Source organism: Rhopalosiphum maidis, chromosome 4 (assembly GCF_003676215.2).
Source record: "Rhopalosiphum maidis isolate BTI-1 chromosome 4, ASM367621v3, whole genome shotgun sequence".
In the NCBI taxonomy this organism is placed as follows: Eukaryota; Metazoa; Arthropoda; class Insecta; order Hemiptera; family Aphididae; genus Rhopalosiphum; species Rhopalosiphum maidis.
This window is the reverse complement of record NC_040880.1, coordinates 46562654-46585820: the sequence shown is the minus strand read 5'-3', so window position 1 is coordinate 46585820 and position 23167 is coordinate 46562654. Positions and strand designations below refer to the sequence as shown.

At 28.0% G+C, this 23167-nt stretch overlaps 1 protein-coding gene across 2 annotated transcripts; it reads right to left on the bottom strand.

The window, feature by feature from the left end:
* Positions 1 to 17497: 17497 nt before the first annotated feature.
* Positions 17498 to 22678, bottom strand: LOC113556840 (neutral and basic amino acid transport protein rBAT). 2 transcript variants are annotated; one of them, XM_026962015.1, is made up of 10 exons: positions 22461 to 22678; positions 21986 to 22346; positions 20752 to 20919; positions 20524 to 20678; positions 20330 to 20455; positions 20052 to 20266; positions 19462 to 19618; positions 19157 to 19401; positions 18934 to 19083; positions 17730 to 17793 (listed from the first exon to the last, which is right to left on the bottom strand). In XM_026962015.1, exons 2-10 carry the CDS (start codon positions 22341 to 22343, stop codon positions 17730 to 17732), a joined length of 1638 nt encoding a protein of 545 aa, XP_026817816.1. In that variant the 5' UTR covers positions 22344 to 22346; positions 22461 to 22678. The 2 variants fall into 2 exon arrangements, with proteins under 2 accessions (XP_026817815.1, XP_026817816.1); XM_026962014.1 differs by lacking the exon at positions 22461 to 22678 and having other exon boundaries at positions 17498 to 17793; positions 21986 to 22343.
* Positions 22679 to 23167: the final 489 nt, after the last annotated feature.

The window sequence follows — 23167 nt, the reverse complement described above, 5'->3', positions numbered from 1 at the left end:
TAAAATACTTAGAATTTATATAATATTCGAGTAGTGCTCTGTGGTGATACTAACATATTTGTTTTCCTGTAGATTATTCCAAAAATCAGAATTTTAATAAATTTTTTCTAAAATAAAAAATTTGTGTGAGCATGCCACGAACTGATTCATCCAAAATATATAGTTCTATTTTAATTTTTCGAATCTAATCATTTTTATGATTCGGTTGCATCCGAATATCGATTGACGACAATAATGATATATTCAAGTTTATTTTACTTACTTCTGTATTATTTTAAAATCATAAAAACAATTTGATCGGTGAACAATGGAATATTGATTTGTGTAGAACCTATTAGCTATTAGGTTTAGCATTTTTATTATGTATTTTATACACACGACAATATGATATAATTTATGCACGAGGTTACGTGGTTGGATGAATTTTCGGTATTATTAAATTATTTGGTTTGACACAAATACTTCTACAAAGTATATTATACTTTTGTGAGAAAAGGTCAGATAATCTTAATGAATAATCATAACAAAACACTATCATAATATAGATTTATAATCGAATAGGTATTATTAGTGTATTATTCGTTTTTATGTTTATTGCCATTTGCAAAAATGTTTATATTATAATTATTATTAAATGACGTGTTTACGTCATTTTTATTATAATTATGTATACATATTTGTTTTTGTTATCATATTCTAAATTGTTTATCGCTCTAAATCATATTGTTATTCAGATATATTATGATTATCGATAATTACACTTATACGATATCATGGTATTTGTGTCACAGAACACGGGACTGCCGACGTCCAACCACCGATAACACAGGTATAAAAGGCAATGCAACCTACTTCTGACCACCAGTCTTTCGTCTGAGTCGTAGCAAGACCCACCCGACCCGCGACCATGCTTGCGTAGTTCTGGTGAGAGACTTCTCATCCCACAAACGGTCCAAACTCAAAAGAGCGGTCTGTAAGGTGGTGAACTATATATAGTGCAATAATCTGAGTACTTCCAGCAATCCTCCGTTTTCAAACCGTTGCCTTTGAGTTACAATCTTCCACGAACCAAACAGTGCGTTCTTTCGCCATTGAATTAGTCATCAAGGCCTCTTTTTCGTGTCACTCGTATATATTATTATTCTGTACCTTTTCTAAACTGTTAAATGTCGTTTTAGTTCTATAATATATACTTTTAATATATATTATATATAAAAACGTCATTATGACAACACGAGTGCTCCTTTTTCTCTTCAGCGTTTCTTTAGGTGTCAACGTTTTAAAATACAATTCATATTTATGTATTTATCCATCTCATTTATTATCTCCCATCCCCACGATTTAAAATGGATTTATAATATAATCTTAACTGTGGACTATTGTATAAGTACCTTAAAAAATCACCCTATTTTAATTCAGCGTAATTACCATAATTTGTAATTGAACACAATATTTCGACTGCGGATAGTGGAAACTTTGATATACCAAACTAAATAATATTCTCATATTAAAATTTTCATTTGTCGAAACTGGAACAAGATGCCATTCAAACGCCAATTTATTACGTGTACAAATTGCCTATATATCGCGCCGGCTAACGGTTACATAATTTATTATTATAATCATCATCATCATAATATAAAAAACTTAAATTGTAGTTAAGCATTTTAGACAGCCTAAACTCTCTAGCGACTAGCTATTGATGGATTTTTTTGATTTTTATATCAAAATTAAATTTTATATTAAAATTTTATTAATTTAACGTTATTTTATCAAACTATTAGATTAAGTTTCCATCTCACTTGTCATATCTCCGAAACAACCATTGAATATATTATATAAATAAAACAAATATACACTGCAGCGTACTACAATATAATACATAATATGTATTATTATAATGCATCAGTGGTGTAACCAGGGGTATGGCTGAGAGGGTTGCAGCCTCCCCCCTCCTGAAATATCAAGAAAATTAAAAATTATTTTAATTTTTAATGGTCTATGAAAATCACTACAAAAATCTTAAATTGTACCTTTACGAAAATTGATCAGCCCTCTTCGAAAAAAAATCCTGGCTACACCACTGTAATGCATAGTAAATCTGGTTGTGTGGCCAGCCTATCACTGCCAACGTTGATAACATATTACCGTCGTAAAGTATCAGTATCACCACTGGCCACTCATTACTGCGATCGAATGCTCAACAGACCAATTTCAGTGATGTGTATCCCGTAAACAATATATAAAATACATATAACATATTATATGGTTATATACTACAATATGACGTGCATAAGTACCTATGTATAACGTGTTAATTTTAGCATAATTATAATAATATGTTACTGCAGTTAACCGGCGACATTGCTTTACTACGCATCACAGTATTACACTATTATTTATCACCTACGCGATGTTGCCGAACTTAGACTGTGCGCGCTATAATAATTATATCATATTGTTTATTACCTAGAAATATTGTTGAGCATAGACATTTACCCCAAACTGCGCGACGATTCTAAGAAATCATCAAAAGTGAACAGGACCGTGAGTTAAAGCGTTTACATCAGTTCTTAATAATATTTGCCATAAATACTCGAACTATACAAACCAAAGGATATCTAACAACGCACATTTCGGCTGCTTCTTTGATATCTATCTCCTTGGTCTATATCATGAACAGTACAGCTGAGACGTGGTGCATATATATGTATATATACTGATCCTGACAACGCTGTATGATTAGAATTAGTCTACACTCCTATCTTACCAAAACCTCGTCGAGTCGTTAGGTTGCGCCCTAATAATATCACCGCTACTCCGAGTCAATTCCTAGTACTAGTTTTAGGTTTATGATCACCGCTCATTGTATCGTAAGTCCGGATACCTGTATAGTACTTGTTAAACTAATTTCCCGGACTAAGTTATCTCATTCGGTCAACAAATTTTACCAGTATTACTATAAATTAAATTAATATATATATATATATACATACGTACACTCTACAACAACTGTTCATTTCTTTCGTCTTTACAGACATCTTCATACCCAAACATGAGACCAACCAACGTTTTCAGAAATGGTATGTATAGTGAGGACTGAGAGGTACCTGATATCACTACACCGTCATCCATGTTACGAATGATTAGCATATGTAGCGAACGTGTATCCATATATACGATCCATACATCTATATATAAATGAATCTAGTTCGGTGATATTACATGTATATAAGACTATATATTACACTATTTATCATTTATTATGTAACGATCTATAAATCTTTTACTTACGTATATCGTAATCACTGTAGTATCGTAGCGATTTTTACTATTATTGTTGCTATTAGGCAACAAATTAATACATACTATAATTATAATACATTTTACCTATTAAAATGTATTGTTCTGGTTGTATATATCGTAATAGATAATAAATTATGATGGATCAATCAAATTGAAATAAAAAGTTATGAAAAAAGAAAACAATGTGCTAAACTTTTACAGAGATATTCTACAAAACAATATGAAGATTTATGCTGAATGGAGAGTCTCAATTATTTTTTTTAAAACCTTTCATCGCACTTCTTCTAAGTTCTCAAAGTTTAATACAAACTTCTTGAGAAACTTTTAAAAAAAAATTAGAAAATGTGTTTTTTTTTTATTAAAATCTTGATGTCATTAACTTTAATATTACAAAAAAAAAATACAATTTATCAAAACTCATTAATGTTTAAAAAACATTGGTGGTGTTTCTATCAAACCACTGCAACTCTACTACTCATCTAGGATATAAATTATAAATTATATAATAATATTATTATAGTTGAATAAAAAAATTATTTTTATTTTTATAAAATGTTGAAAATCGGTTTTCTTCTGACTCTAAAAAAATGCTACTTATTCTTGTCATTAGAATTCTAAAAAAACGGTTTAGTATTCTTAGTAACTCTTGTAGTCGTGTGCAATAAGTGTAATCATATGGAACATTTATTATAATACAATTTTTAGATATAACGGGGTCTAATATTTACTATCCAATCCATCGCGTGGTATATAATATTGTTACCATTTATATTTTCAATAAATAATATATAATTTTAAACATCATAACCAATACATAAATATTAAAGGGGGTTATTTGCATAAATCGACAAAAAATTAAACGAATATCTAACAACAAAAAAAATTGATCAATATTTAATAAAATAATAGTAAAGTTTTATAATATTTTAATCCATGACTAATGGTAGTATTTTTTTTAACAAAAAAATGTTTTTGGTTACGGGATAATCAACAGCACCAATTGACAGTGATTTTGATCTAAGTATTAATATTCTTAAGTACACAGATTGTTTATAAGTTTTTCAATACCTTTCTTATTATTTTCCAATTAAATTATTAATTATTACAATATAACATAACGACGATATTATAGTAAATGGTTTATTTTCATGTAAATATATGAAATAATTTTTATATGATATTTTATTAGTAGGTTACGTAGTCATTTGTGAGTTTCATAATATCAACTAATATAGTTGTTTAAATAAACTAAATTGATTTATGTACATTAAAATATTCCCTCTTTTACCCTTTGTGAATATATTTTTTTAATTTTATCACAAACCCAACAACGTAATATATATCTAATATTAAAAGCACAAATATGGAATAATGCATATAGGTAGTTATTAATATTATGTTTGATCCAATAAAAGCATTACAATACAATTGTTTATTATTATACATTTAACCAATAATTGTATTAAAGTTAAATTCTGGATGAAATGCCAACTAAAAACAATATTATTTTTGTTTATGATGTTTTCTCTTAAATGGAACCATAATTACAACATAATATATTTAATACATAAGGTACGTACGCTAATTGACACTAATTACAAATAATTATAATTTATAAGTAATGATCATTGACTAAGACTTCAGAGATGTTTCAATAAACTAATACGATAAAAATAATATTGTTTTTCTTCATCCCAAATGTTCGTTGTCGAAGTCTTGAATCATACACGAGTGTTCCCGAATTAGTCTTGGTTATATTTTTTTTCGGTTTTATATAAATTTTGTTTTAATAAAATAGTGTTAATACTCGTACAATTCTTAAAAATTGTTTCGATAATATGATATATAGTATTGTCACTTGCAAATTATACAATCTAACTTGTCTGCGCATATTTTATCTGATCTTGAAATGTATAACTATTAACTTCATGTAATTTAATGCAATTTAAACTAAACTATTATTTTTTTATATAAATTACTCACGTGCCTATTTTTAGTATATCTAATCTTCCAACAAAAGAATATAAGTGTTATGATTATTTTATTTAACTTCACATTCACTTATAGAATAATCAAATAGTTTGAAACGTGTTTTCAGAGCTGTCAAATAAAAACTACTTTTCTTCGAAAAATGAGTTTTGAGGTGCCTTTTCTTTCATAAATAAAACTAAAAAGTTTTAATTTTATCATAACTGTCCGTGCAATATTTCTATAATATTATTAAATATTGTTCAGATTGTGTGAACGTGAATTTAACGTCATACAAACAAAGAAAATTATGAATTCTCGACGACGCGTACGCTCGGTTTTCCAATGATGATGGATCTTGGAAAAGGGTCATTTCGGTGGGAGGTGGCGAATTACAGGTCGAATAGCATAGCAATATATACAAGTGAATATACATATATGTGTGGGTGTGTGTTGTAAATAAATATTATACATATACAAAATATATATTAGAGACAACGCCGGCGGTGTTGAGACTACCATAACAGTATTATATACGACTATACTTCGGAGGTACCTACTTATATATTGTCTGGTAGTGCAGTGCCCGGGAGGAAACGCCCGTGAAACGTGATGTACGCAATGATTAGAAATCGTAATTTATTCGTTGCAGCTACGTATAATATATTGGTAATGAAACACTCGAAGTTTGACAACGTAGCTGCACCCTTTTACACCACATACACGTTATATCTTAAATAACTAACCACTACTGTAGACTTACTTCTCTTTCTCTCTCTCTCTCTCTCTCTCTCTGTCTCTTTCTTCCTCTATATGTTTATGTGTCTCCACTACCCTTATACCATATTATTATAAGCGCATGTATATCTCATCAGTTTTAAACTTCAAACACATAGGTATATGTATTATTTATATATGTGTGTGTGTGTGTGTGTGTATGTACGCCAAACACTACTTACGTGATGAACCGTTAACGTCTAAACGAAACAAGACAACGAGCAATAAGCTGTCGCTTGTCGTGAAAACGGTCTTGACTAATGTGTCTCACAATGGGCGAAAAGTCAAAAATTCGACTTAATAATAACATGAGACCTGTATATTTGTAATATAATATATCACTTTAATAAACGAATACTCTTATTTAACAATACATAAGTACACAATACACACCGCACAGGTATGCTGGTGATAAAGGACAACTTCGTTGTGAGTGAGCGTATTTACAAAAATGTTTTGGGGTGTTTGTTGCAGTGGAAGAAATTCCACCGGTTTAAAGGCCGATTACGATAAATCGGCAAGGTGGTCACGGTGGATAATTACGGATTTGTTTTCAAAATAACTCACGTACAGTTATTGTATAGGTAGCGGAACAATTACATATTATGTCCATTAATATAGCTGTGTTATAGTATTTCTACTGATGTAGCACTTTAAGTGGTATTAAGTCATAATACAACGAGCAGATTAGAGGCATGCGCGCCATAATAGGCATCACGTCATATTGTTAAATAATTTTGAACAAATTATGAAAGCCGAAAGGCGAAAAATCGTGGTATGAGCATTGAGCATAATTTTGTGCTTTATATGTCTCGACTCGTCGCCGCCGTTTGCTCGCGAACCACTTATAACATAAAGACTTCCATCATAAACGCAATTTGAGGGGGGCTTGGGGAGGGCTAAGCGCCCTCAAAAACAATCATAACCCCCTCCCCCCAAATTTAAAACTCAAATTCCTTTCGTATTGGCAGTTGTATTTTGATCCTATTGAACGTTATATATTTATAAATTAAAATATGACAAACGCTCGATTAAAGCAATACCTATCCAATAATAAATATATATACGCAACCTGAAACCGACTAGACGGATCGTGGTGTTTCGGTTTTATAAAATATGTATACGGATATATCGGCTTCAAATGGTCCTATTTCTCTCATAGAATAAATTATCATTTATTATGAAGTATATTTTTTTTCGAAATATTTTAGTAACACACGCCCTTTGCCCGTGGAATAATATAATCATTAAACATTCTTGGTGTGTACGCTGTGAAAATGTACGAAAACTCTTGTACTTTATTATACAACCCTCTTGTACATATGTATTATATTGTGATGTATAAGCTGATGTGTCTTGTTGTTATTATATATATATATATATATATGTTATTTATTATTATTATATGCATATATATACGACAAAAACGACGGTTTCTCACGCACTGCGATTGCTTTTATATTATCGACCAGAAGTGTTCGACGCAACGCGGTCTCGCAGTGTATAACAACCGTCAGATAAACTTGCTTTACCCGACTTCGGGTTTAATATATATATATATATATATATATATACACACCTATACATTTATTTATGTGTGTGTGTGTGTGTGTCATGGCCTAGGTATATACGCGTGTACAAAACGTGATTTTTCCATTTCGTGACAACCAGAAAACGCGCGGATGTTTTTTTTCAACGATTTCCAAGAATCCTCTTTTGTGAAGCACGCGATGATGAACGACGCGTAAACGTTTTCCGAAATTATTTCCGTACCGGGTAGGTAGGTATTTGGAGGTTTGTCAATCTCGCATCACCCCTATTTGTATAGAAATATAGGTTGACACGTGACAGTGAAAAACATAACTCAGTGGAAATCTCTGGAAAATTGTTCAAGTAGCGTTTCGCAATTATAAATCAAATCTTCATAGAGCGTATTACACATGGATACATAATGTATTACGAGTATGATATGAATATAATATATACGTTACCGGCAAAGTGTTGAATATGGGCATTCTATAAATGTCCTAGGCATTCTATAGAATTCCTTGAACTATTTGGCAATGTATTAAATTTGAATGTTTTTTTTTTATACTATGGCTAGGAAACCTATACATTTCCAAGGATTTCTATGGAACGCCAATACTATGTTAGGTAATATATTAAATTAAAATATTTTTATTATTATTTATTTTTAATTATTTATTGCAGCATATAATTGATGCATGACATTTCGAACTACATAAAATATTATTTTTTAGATTGACATTTTGTTTCGCATGTACATTTTATAAAACCTCTTCCAGTTCCTGTAGACTGTTGAGTTGCAATTATGCGTAAAGCAAATGTATTTTCTCTTGGAACTTCTTCAATCGTTATTACATTTTGATTTTTTTTTCTTAACTACAATAAGAACAACTTATATTAATTTATAATATAAATTATTATTAAATTTTCAAGTTTTTTTGGATGCCAAAAATAATCTTATCAACAATTCAAAAAAAAAACACTTAGAAAAATCGAAAATTTAAATTGTCTATAAATAGCTTAAAAAAGCCAAAATATTTTGAAAATGCAACCGTGTATAGATAACGCTATATATACTTTTCCTGCTTAAGGTTAGGTAATATATGGAATACCTAGTTATTGTATTATATTTTATACTTTTCCTGCTCATATTTGGAATTCTAAAGAATACCTAGGATTTCTGTATAATACCGGATTCAACACATTGCCGATAACAATATTATGCGCGTATGTGTGTTTATGAACTTAACGAAACGATTAAAACGGTGTACGTATTTTGTACGTGATGGGTTACTGCTGAAGCGTAAAACGGTATTGTCGATCGTATTTTCGATATTGTTTCACTAAAAAAATATCTGGGACGGATAGAAATAACTTAAATTCGTGTGTCCAATGACTTATAGAAATACTTCCATAAAAGGTCGAAAGGTGTCATACGATTTATAACACTTTGGACAACTTATAAAGTTTCCGTTATTTGCGGTATTCTTTATTGAATGCGCGGAATTTAATATTTTATTTTACGACTAGAATCCTGAAATATTTTAGTTGCATATTATTATATTATTTATACTATTATACCTGCTTCGCGGGTAAGCGCTTAAATATTATATTATCACGTTTTGAAAATCAACAAACCGCGTTCAACGATGAACCCTTCTTATAGACGGTAACAAAAAAATGTATATTTGTAATAATAAAACGGGTACGCGACATGATATGTGTTTATTATAATATGTAATCCGTTTAAATAATTTTAAATACAAATCGTACATGGATTATTGACCGAATCGTAATTACATTTTCATATAATATTAGTGCGTTACGTATTTGTGCCCGTAAATAATATAGGTAGGTACTTAGTATGTACCTATCTATATTATGTTGTGTAGAATTTTTTTTTTTTCTGCTCGAAACAATCGTACGCGGTTAACGCGGATTTAATGGAAAAACTGTGTAAGTATAAACAAAAACAGATTTTTTTTTTTTTTTTGTCGCGTGAAAAACCAAAAGATTCAAAACGTGTTTGGAACTAAACTTTGTGTATGATTTAAAGTGTAAACACCGCGTCACGCCGTTAAATTCCTCAGAAGGTGTTACACGTATAATATATAATATAATATAATGCCATAAACCGCGGAGGAGCAACGAAAACTAAATCTGATAGTTTTAGTTGTTCGCTCATACCTGTTACAATGATAATTCTGTCGTCGCATAATCCCTTGTGTTTAACATTAATTATTACCAACATGTCTATATAATATACGATTACACGTCATTACATAATATAACACAATTACGTTACTTGTATAGTCTGTACACTTATGTGTGAAGTAATTTAGTTTTGAAGTTTTTTTTTCCTGCTGTACATACGGTTATAATAATATATTAATGTCATTGAAATACTCTATATAATACCATTGTATAGTTTAAATAATAACAGATCAAATAATAACGATAATATATTATATTATTGAATTTAATTTTATATCCAGAATTTCATAAATAATATTGCTACAATTTAAAATAAGTGAGAACAAATATTGTCGACGATTTGTTTTAAAGCATAAATTAACATATACCGTATACATAATAAATTACAAAATATGTATATTATATATATTATCTAACTTCTTTTTTTACCCTTTGAATTGCATGTTTTTTATTCAGTGTAAATTTATGCGTGAAGTATAAACGAAAATTGTTTAATATTATTTTTAAGAAATTCAAAAAGTATTAACGTTGTGGTTTTAATTATATGTGCATATTATTATTTTTTATTAACACGTTCTCATACTACACTCGCGTATTATTTTTAAAACTTTCTAACGAACGAAAATAATGCATAATATGCTTCTGAAATCGAATAACATGGGATCTATGTTTATTATAATCGTTTTATATATTTACTAAAATCGAAAATTGTTTTTTGCTCAAGAAAACTACTCATTAACGTCTTTATTAATTTCAATATTATAATTTTATAATATATGTATACTACAAAATCTACTATTTACTCTATATATAATATATATACTCGTAACAATGAAATTCATTTTTTAATTTCAACAGTTCTTGTATATTTTTTAGCGTGGTAAAAAAGAATATCTAACACCAATATACTATACAGTTGTTATAGTTGTTTATTAATAATATAAATTGTTTAAAAATTCAAAAACATTTTAAAACTTATATTAGATATTTTAGTACCTATATAGATACAATATTGATTAGGTTTATGTCATTTTTATTCTCAATATACCATTCCCCTCCTCCCCGTCAACAGTTTCACATTTCATTTCGAAAACTTACTATTGTTTTATAACTCAATTATGAGTCATACGGTAAATCGGACAACTACAAGTTGATTCCTGCAAGCTTTCATGATAATACAATTTTTTTTAATTAACTTTTCAAATTATTATGATTTATTCAATCAAAAACAATTACCTTCCCATTTTTACAGACTTAAGACTGTATAGAATAGATAATAATATTGTTTCTTTACATCATTAATAATATTTAAGTGAAACTAAACAATTACTACTAGATAGATACAACTAGATATAGAATTATATTTATAAACTTTTCAAGACATCGTAATAAAGCCTAATAAAATATTGTAAGATTATCGATTTGTACATGTCTTGTTGTATAGTGATAAGTAATTTTATTTGGGAACCAATTCATACACTTTATTTGACTCGGGAACCAATTCCATATTACCGGTAAATTATGCGTCCCATTAATTATGTAACCTTTTACTTCTAGGCGGGTGATCTCCCATCGAAAAAATAAATGACCATAGGTGCAGCCAGCCTAATAACAATACCAGATAACTTCTGAAGTACCTATAGTGGCTTTTCTATATCGCACAAAAATAAAAATAAAAAAAAAATAATACGAATTCTTAGTTAACAATTTTAACTCCAGCACCTACAACAATCAAACTTGAAAATGTTCAAATAATTAAAATGTATCATCCTTGGCCTATGTACGTTTGAATCTAAAAACTTAAATATCATACCTAAAAAAAATGCTTTACTTCTATGACTTCTTAAAATATTACTAAATACTCTGACTTTTTACAATATTTTAAGAAAATGCAGAGCTGCCATATTTTAAGATATGGCGGTAAAATATAAGACTGATATATTTTATATTACGGCCACAGCGCTATAAATTATGAAATTAAATACTATCACACTTTAAATGTTCCTGTTTCCCACTCAACTATTCACACGAAAATTGGTTTTTGTACATACTCCAAGTTGTGCCGACGTATAAAACAAGGTACAACTCGTATGGAAATTCTGTGTTTATATTAACCAAAAATACTTAACCGAAATGGTACCACCGTACCTTACACAATCGGTTACACTGTGTCAACTCATTGCCCGCACCAAAATTGCAACTCGGGAATTGTCTTTGAAATCAAATTTGTTTCGAACTAGTTGAACTCATATGTAATGTACACGAACAATCGGAACAATAATGTCTAATAACCGGAAAAACGATGATTCGCTATGCAACGATTCTATTTAATATTAACACACATCCTTATGTTTACAACTGCATCTATCGTCTACCATTATAATAGGTTTATATTAGTGTTTTATTTACCTACGATGACAATAAACCATTGGGAACTCAATAAATTCAATTATTGTTGTGTACGCGTGTGTATCGAAATGACAGTGTTAATAGTTGTATTTGATTTAGTCGTGGTATGCATCATGCTTAAAGTAATTAAGTGATTATAATATTAAACGTACTTACCGTGAATATGTATTAAATACTTATGTTTTACATAATAATATTATGTTATATATCAGTGCATCACAGCATCACACACTCGTCGTTACGCGCATCAATCGAAACATTTAGCAACAGAACCATCCAAATTCCAAATTGTTCATTTTATATCCAAATACATTTGTTTTAAACAAAAGGCAGTAAAATACTACAACTACGGTAAAATTATTTTTTATTTATTAGTTTTTTTTTTTTTTTTAAATAAGATATGAATTAAATAATTGAATGTGTTTGTTATCCGAAATCGGACCTCAGCGTACCACCGTGTAGTCTTTCGCGTACCACAGTTTGAGAACCGCTGATTTAGCATGTAAATCTCTAAGGTTTGTTACTTTGTTAGAGTATAGTGTTTTAAGTATGACATAGTGTTATACAGTACAATACAGTCGACTGTTATGAATTTATGATCAGATATAATCGATACCAATATAGGTACGTTAGGTAGTAACTTATTATCCGTCGTTTGTGTTGTGCAGATATATGTTGTAAAATGTGATCAAATATTGTACACGACAACGGCCAAACATGTTTGGAACTGTTAAGATAGATCCACATAATCCAATATCTAATACAGATTGCCCAGATTTTTCGGCAAACAGAAATGTGATCGGAAAAATAACTTTAATGGCGATCAACCGCCTTTATTCGAAACGATATCGCGACTGAAGTAGAGAACGATCGAAACCTTATTGGTCGAAGAGTGGATGGACCCAGCCGTGTTTTCGGGGGTGGAAAAGCGTTTGCTGATTATTAGCTGAAAATTGTTAGCAATAGTCAGCATCTACCATGGCAAGTCGGCAACACCCCAACTCACTTCTGTTTTATTAAAGGCAGTGGACTATATACTACTATAGCGTATAGACTGTATAGTACAACTGTACAATTGTAACAATACAGCGATATTTTAATACAAATAGTATACGTTTTCTTCACTGTCCTTCGGCGAAATGGTTTAAAATCAGTAATTTTTCTTACCCTACATAATATAGGTCAGGTTGACCTGTATATTATCATGAATAATTTAAAAAAATAAATAAATAATAATTACTATTATTTTTAAATGGAAATAAACTATTGTTATTATTTTAATATATTTTTTAAAACAAGTAGGTATATTCTATCGCCTTTCTTTTGATATTTTGATTGAAACACGTCGCGTTTGAAATGTTCCATTGTATTACTATTGACATTTTTGTTGTTAACAACATACTTCAATAATAAAATAAATAATCACAATTTTCTATTATTTAAATTTCAACACAGAAACATAAAATATACTTCATAAATGATCATTATTATGATTATAACTCGTGGTAATAAGTATAGAATGATGATATACCAACACAATACTCAATAACCGCGTAACTTTAATAATAATATAGAAACACATTCGTAATGGTTCGAGTAATTAATAATTATATAATAGGCACCTACGTGTATGTAATTAATTGTAGACGCACACACATGTGTACTGGGTTATTAATAGTTTATGGCAGGTACCTATCTACTCGGTAGAAACTAGCAAATCAATCTTTAAGTACCTACTGCGGTGCACTGTGTACCAACAAAGCACCCATCGCCTCGTATACACAATTGCAGTAGGAAGATGGGTGTACGGCTGCTGTCACGCTGAAATCATCGAACCAAAATATATTACGGCGTCTACGCTGCTAGTGCGTCACCTACTCGCCTAGGCAGTACTATTGACTTATCGAGGTACCCACTAATACCTACTCACGCACAATTATTAACCATGACAGTATTTTAATTTAGTTTTAAGTACAGTATATACCCAAAAAACCTAATTTACTATAATATTATCAAAATATAAATTAACACGTGTTATAATGATAAAAGTACAACAGTAACCCACCTACCGCAATACAATATATATATATATAAGTATTCATTTGTTACTAGTTTATTACAGTCTATACATATTAGCCAGTAGATAATCACACATGAAAATATTTTTTATATCACTACATTGATAGTGATTTATAAATAATTCAGTGGCGGCTATCCTTAAAAATATAAGTGCGGCGAAACACAAAATGTAACCACCCATCCTCAACAATGTTCATCCCAATAACATCACAGAATAGTTTGTTCGACGCGTTTAAAAAAAAAATAGTCAGGTACTATTGACATATTCCAAAGTATTATTCTGTATTGTTCGCGCACGAAAAATCAAATAGACAACCCGCCCACCCGCCTCCGATTAAAGGTGTAGCAGGCGCCACACCTCTGCCATAGGATGGCCGTCACTCGCTATTAGTGAATACCAGAATACCTCGTACTTTCCAATAACATATAGCTTTGACAGATCTATAGGTACGAGTATTATACTATTTTTAATTTTTAATTTTTTTTTGTTTTGTTTTAATAGTTACAATTGTCGCTTACCCTTGGTTAATAATATATTTGTAATATATGTGCACTATAGACAGTGGCCGGATATTAAGTGTTTCACGGGCCTTAAGCAAATAATTAGACTGGCCTAATTGGTCATATGGAGAGAAAAAAAGGTGCTAACCATGAATTAAAACAAAATTCATTTTTTTAAATTTTATTTATGAATATAAATAATAACCGTGTCGAACACATTTTTAAATTATAGTTGAATACTAAAACATATGTATATTTATTGCATAATTATTTTTTTCTGGATTTTTTATTTGAAAAAGTTCAAATGACATCATACAAGTCTAGAGATTTTACAAATTCACTCTCGATGCTCAAAATTCCGAGTTTCTGCAGACTATTTTGTAATGGTGAAGATCGTAATACGGTTTTTAACAATTTTAATCGGGAAAAAGATCTTTTACCAGTGTAGTTGCTACACGTAAGAGAAAGATATAAACGTAATAATCTTTCAACATTTGGAAAACTCTCGGTCATATTTAAATCAACTATCATCTTATACATATTAAGCAAAGTATTTTTATTCTTATTTTCGTTCGTAGTAATTAATAATAAAGACTGATGAAAAATTTAAAAACATTTTAAACTCATTTGTAAAATTGTCGGAGAAATCTTTTGGATACCTTTTTAACAAATTGTTCGTTCCTTCTTTTATTTCTTCGATTTCCATGTCCATTGGATTTTTTGATAATAAATTGAAATTATTTCTCACTTAAGTATGAGCGTTAATTCTTTATAATATATAGAAATAAATGTGTGTATAAACTGTATAATTTTGGCGAATTCAATGAAGGTGGTGTAGTCTGAGTAGTCTGACCATTTATGTCGGCCGAATTTTGTCCCCAATAAACGGTCTAATAATTTGGTAAAATATTGAGCTGATACCGGTTCTAGTCTGACCATCGACTTAGTGTGCAAATCTGCGGATTTCAAATTTTTCAAAAAAAAAAAATAACGGTCCGAATTTTTTCATGGACCTTAAACAGTGCTTAATTTGCTTTAGGTTAATCCGGCACTGACTATAGATACACACGAAGTATCTTATATTTTTATGCTCGACGATTTTTAATAAATAAAATGACTAATAATATGGAATTTAAAAAAAACCAAAGACGTTTCTTTATTTTTAACGAATAATTTAAAAATATGCAAGCATTGCAAGTAGGTACCTACAACGTAATTGAAACAATAAAAAAATTAATTGTATTTTTTTTTAAATATTAACAACTATTTTTTTTATAGATTCTGGTACCTAGGTCAAATCATCAATTTTAATTCATTACTTTATTGATCACAAACTTAGTATATAGTCATAAATCATTTTTATTCAAATAATTCACACAAAATATTTTTTTAACAATTTTTAATACAAATTATCAATTTATTATATAACATATTTTTAAAAACTCAAGTATGAACCTAACAAAACACAACTTTCATTTTTTAAATAGACAATGCTTACAAAACGGTTGGTAAATATAACCTATTATTTTTAAATTCAAAATAAAAATTAAAAAATGCCAACTTCACTTACTTGTAAAATTATAAATTTGTAGTTGACATTTTCTATATAGACCTCATACAATGAATACTCTGTTAACAGTGGATATACTTTACTTGTACTGTCAATATATCAATATGTAATAGTGAAACATGTCAAGTCACAACAAATAATTTTTTTATTTATTAGAACAAAATAACTATCTTATTTTTCATCTAAACTTCTATTTTTATCAAACATTTGAAATTGAAGTCTTAAAAAAAAGGTGCACTTTTACGTTTCAAACTTTTAGATTGCTATAAAAACCACTTATAAGAGAAACCTTGCATTCAGTTTTTCCATTTGTAATTATTAAAATTGAAATATTCAATTAAAATAGTTTGCAAATTAGTGTAATTTTGATAAATTGTAACTTACTAACATTGTATTAGATTTTTTAAACATTCCTATAAACAAATACATTTTGGATTTTTGTAATTTTTACTTTTGAAGCCCTAAGTACCAATTAATTCCAATTTACTACCATAAACCATCAACACAGTTAATTGATCAATTCATTTTTTTTACAAGTGTATACACGAATATTTAACACAATGGCATGGTAAAACCAATACATTTATCATTATAATTGATTAAAACCATTAAATACGTTTAAAACATTTTTTAGATCCATTTTAAAGATAATGTAACGCAAAGTTTTCTTAGTTCTAGCCTGCTATAATTTTGTTGTTATAAATTGTAATTTAAAGTAACAGTATACAAAAATTTGCAAGCAAATCTATGTTTATCATAAATTATGCCGTATTATTAATTTTACTATGGTAGTATCTATGGTAAAAGAAAATGATCTGTTTTAAAATTCTATTTAAAAATCATAAAACTAATACTAGATTACACTAGAAATTTTGTATTTTGGTACTACGAATAGTTAGCTAATTAAATTAAAAATAGCTTATAAGTAATAGTAATAAAATCTATTAATAGTAAATATTAATAAATAATTATCATTTTGAAAAACATTGTTAGACTAACAGAAGACACAAATTTTGATTAATTTAGTTCAATCCATTAACTTTGATTTTTACCTTAAAAATGTAAAATCAAGCTATTATATTGAATTGTGATGATATATTATACGGTTATTAAATACAGCGGTAAAAGAAAATATAAACAACAAAGTATTATGTTCAAATCGTTTTAATATCAGTAATGATAATATTGTTACATAGGTATCCAGTAGTAAGATTTTCCAATACGTACTACAAGATAATTTATAATTTTATGAGTAGGGAGGGATAAGTAATAACTAGTGAGATAAAATGTTATTATTATTAATACTTAAGCAAAAGATTAATGATTTTGTTCAATGGTTTCAATAAATGTTATTAAAATTCTAGGCATATTCAACCATTTAGAAAGTCAAAACCACAGCAGATTCACCAGCAAGCCTCAATTGATTGCTGTTGATTTTTGATCTAGAACAAAAAATAAATAACATTGAATGAAAAAAAGGAGTTTCTTTGTTTCAATAATCCAACAATATATAATTTAATACGGTGGGCTATTTTAGTTAGGCAATTGATAAACAAAGCTCAAATTTCAATACAATTGTACTTTTTTTTTAATTGCCTGACAAAATGCTTTCTTAGTTACAAATATGTTTCAAGTATATACATTTTTACTATATGTGTATTTGAACATAGATATTTCCAACTAATTAATCAAACATAAAATCTCTTTATAATGAAATATATAATCATTAATCGATTTATTATTGACATATCAGGAATTAATATTCACAGAACAAATGTCTGTTATTAACTCAGCGATTATTTAAAATAAATTACTCTAATTATTAGTAAAAACTCTTATCAAATAAATAGTTATAAGTATTTCAATATAGCAATGAATATAAATTTTTAGATAATATTAGTATATAAATACAAAGTTCATTGCAGAAGATTAATAAATATAATAATAAAATATACAATTTATAGTATAGAACATTAGTACCGCATAAACAAATATCTTACATATATTAAAGCAGACCTTTCTGAATGAACCTAGATTTATCACAATGCATAAATACAATAATTTAATTTTTCATACTAATTAAGAATAATAGATTCATTATCATCTAAAGCATAATTGAACCATACTCGCTAATTCAAGATTATTTTGATATACAAAAAAAATCTCTTTCATGAAAGATCAATTACCTAAACCAAAATATAATTTATTGCTTTTCTAACTTAAAATATATAGTATAATATAAGAAATCTATCTGATTTTTTAACTTGTAAGTATGTTATAAGATTTAGAACACTTGTATTTACAGTATAAACTTTAACTATAAATATGAATGTATACCAAGTACTGGGGTTAACTAGCTGTTGAATAAAATAATAATACAAAAAGTCATAATATCTATAACAATTTTAGATTCAAGAAAATTCTTTAAAATATAACTAATAATTATCCAATTTTTAGAAACAATCTGAAAATCTAAATTATTTTAGTCTTATCTGAATTAAATAATTATTTAATTTCAACTATTTTCACTATGTATAATTATTTTAATTTATGAAAAAATAATAACAATAACCAAAACTTACTTAGGAGGAGGAAGTATGGAGCAAGCAGTCTCAGTACAAAGTGACAAATTTACTTCTGCAGGAATTCCATCAAATGCATTTAAATTTAAAACAGTGCTGTTTTCACTTAAATTCCAAGCAAATAATAGGCTTTCTGAACCACTCATTACCCTAAAATAAACAATATAATTAAAAAAACTAGTTTAAAAATAAAAATAATATTATGATCTATAAATTTATTTACCTATCAAACGCGAATACTGTATAATTATTTAATAGTTTGGCATTAAAGGAACCAAATTCAATTGTAGGCATTGATCGTAATTCTTTTAATGTACTTTGCATATATGTAATATTTGGTATTTTATTATATTCAAAGAGTTTAGAGTCAGCATTAACAAATGGCACACCAGGTAACAGTGAACCAAGAATACTAAATGCATCAATTGTTTCATTTTTCCAGCAATTTGGTTTATCAGTACATACCCACTACGTCAATAAGAAAATACATTATTATTTAATTCAGAGAATTCATTATTTTTAACTTACTTCCCAAGAAGACCATGAAGAAGATGACATAGTTGTTTTAGATAAAATAGCATGAAGTAATTGTTCTCCAGTGAAATTAGATGTCAACATTACAGAACTATGAACCATATTTATTCCCTTAACATCCTTAGAATCAAGGTCGCTTACAATCAATACTCTAAAAATTGTTTCAGAATTAATTTATCAATATAATATTAATATTAAGAATATTAAAATTTATAATTATCATTTTAAAACATATTAATTAATTGACAAAATAAAAATAAAAACAATTATTAAGAATGTTTTCAAATTAAATCATTAAAATATAATAATTAATAACTTATTTGTAAATTTTGATTTAATTGGCTTTTGAACAATATAATTAAAAAGCTAAGATACTATTTAACAACCATAAAATATAAATCATTATTAAATATGTGAATGGATATTTTAACAGAACATTTATTAAGTTAAAATGTTTAATATTGCATATGTTTGTTTGTTTATTAATATATGCTGAATTTTAATTTTTATACAAACTTTTGATTTTTTTTGCTTAAATAAAATAAATAAAGTTATGTTTTAATAATTAATATAATTCAACTCACCCAGAATAATTTCTTACAAAATTGCCCCAATGTGAAAGCAACTCATTAGTTTCTGGAAGGTTAGATGTAACTTTATGACTTAAAGAATCATACTTTTGGGTCATATTTGGTGCAATAATAGTATCGTTTTTAAAGTCTTTATCTACAAACAAATATTGGACTTTATCCAAGTACAATCCATCAACTCCCATATCCAACCAATACTTAAACACTTCCTAGAAAAATTAATCATACAAAATTAATAAATGTTTATAAAAATACAAAAATAAACTAAATACCTCAAAATAATTTACAACATCTTCATTACGGAAATTGAAGTCTGGCTCATCTGCAGAAAATGTGTGAAGATAAAACTCTTTTCGATTATCATTCCAACTCCAAGCAGATTCTCCAGTTACACTCAACTATTATGGTTCACAAGAAGAATTAATAAAATATTCAATAGTATTAAGCTAAAAAAACTAAAAATTACCCAATTGTTAATAGGATAATGTTTTTCACCGTCGCTAAAACCAGGGTTCCAAATGTAATATTTATCAAAAAACTTTTCTTTCATGATTGATCGCATAAACATCATATTCCCACTTGAAGAATGATTAGGAACTAATTTCAACATTACTTTCATACCTAAAAGAATGTTAGAGTAACCAAACATTTATTTTTATATTTTAGTAGATAAATATGATTATTAATAATTTACCTTTAGCTTTTAAATTTTTAATAAGATCTTTCATTGTAACATTATTTCCTAAAGAACTTTTTACTTGCATGAAATCTATAACTTTATCTCCATCAGCTTGAAACACCGATGTCAATACTACATTTTGTACACCCAACTGTTGCATGTATTCAATTTTTTCATTTAAATCTTGAAAATAATTAAAATTATAATTACTAATTATCATTATTATCAATAAGTATATATAATATATTTAGCATAAATAACAATATTTGTAATAATTAATAGTTAAGATTTAAAAATAAAACGCACAATATATTAAAACATAGTACATTGTTTATGCATACATTAAGATCAAGTAAAATTAAAATTATTAATGATAAATACTTTTAATTTTTTATTATAAATACAAATGCAGAACAACAATAAATGTGTGCTACTAAAACTTTAAATAGCATTAAAGAATAAGCATAATTTTTTGCCCTTTCTAAGTTATTTTTGATTTAAGACCATCATTGAATAATTGTACCTATGATAAAAAGATTCTAACTATGATGATAATAACTATAATGAGTATACATTTTATAAAAGGTATATTACTCTGTAATATTGTTTTGTAATAAAAAAAATATAAAATAACATTTTAATTGTTTATAAAATCTATATCATTAAAATTGCCAACAGGAATATTAATCCTATAATTAACTACTTAAAGATCTTGATTACTTGAATCAAATGCACTTGGTCATTTATTGTTTACATGATAATGTTAAGATTTTTTATTGATTGTTTGAGTTATTTTATTTACTAATGAAAATACAAGTATCCTGATATCTAAAATCATTTGAATGTCATCAATCTAATAATAATTGAATCAGAAAATAATAAATGCCTATTTCTTAGTTAATTACCTACTTAATTTTATGGCATAAAAAATTGTTTATAGAAAATATGTTTTTATTTCATAAATAAATAAAAAATAAAATACTGAGTTATCTCGTATAAATCAGTGAACTAAACATGCTAAACATTAATATCTATAATTTATTTTCCATGTTTATCTATATAAATAAACAGTACTTTAGAGATAAAATGAGTAAATTTATACAGTCGTCTATCAATTTGATTAAAGTACAAGTTCTGTAATTATTTTTACATTAATCTTAATTGAACAAAAAATAATTTTTTTAAACTGATTTACTGTATTTTCTTATTAATTTTAAGTTACATAAATGATTGAAAAGCGACAACTTACTACTTTGGTTGGCAAGAGAAGCTGCGTTAATAATGTAGACCGGGCTTTTCTGATACCATTCGTGTTTAGAAGACGGGAAACATTTAGGAGTCAAAAATATGATGAACAGTGCACCAAACATCATGGCAAACCATGAAAGCCAAAACGTAACAAACAACAACCACCGGAGGCGCACCCAGAACGGACTGTTAGCATACTTCATGAGTTCTTCTTTACCCATGCCTGCGTATGCAGTTTCTGTATGATCGGATAATTCCAATTTATTTAACTCATCGTACTTGTCGCCATCGCTATCCACTTTCTTTTTTCCCTCCTCCATGAGTTTTTCCACAGCTCCATCATCTTTTTCTAACGACATTACCTTTTAGAAAAAATTAAAAAAAAAAAAGATTAACAGAGTTTAAAAATTAAATTTTCAAAATCGTTCGACATAAATTTTTTTGCATCAAATACACATTAGAAGACCAGTACTTACGCGTATTTGTTATTATATTTTTCAGACGAAGGACCAAAAAAAAAAAAAAAATCAATCACTTTTAACGAGAGAAGAACCCGCAAAGAGAGACGACGAGCGTCGTACAACTTCGGTTGAGATCAGCAATACTATTTAGGTATGTACTTATGTACTATGTAATAATAATATTATATTGATCGCAATTCGCGAGACGCAAACTATTGTTGTTATCACACCGAGTAGTCACGAACGTGGAGATAATATGTGATAACGCTGATAAACGGACGGACACTGCTCTCGGTCAGGCCAATGGAAGTGGAGACTGCAACAATTTAAATACCTACACTAATAACATAGGCCACAGTCGATCCCACCAAGCAAGGTTATATTTGTTAAAAAAAAAATAATAACTCAACAATAATTGTATTTTATTAAAACAATTATTTAAAAAATGTCGTGCTCAACTCGTTTCAGACTGGATAAATCAAATAACAAGTAGACTCTCATTTTTTAAAGTAGGTAGACGCTTATTAATTTTTTTTTATTTGTCAATAGGTAATAGGAGTAATAGGACTATAGTGGGTTAGACTATAGAGTTTTTTTTTTAATTTTAAGAAAATTGAAACCATACACATTAGCTTATTGCTACACCTTATAGTCCTTATATACAGACATTATAGATTGACATTCAAAATATGTCAAAGAAATATAAGGGGCCCTTGTTTTTG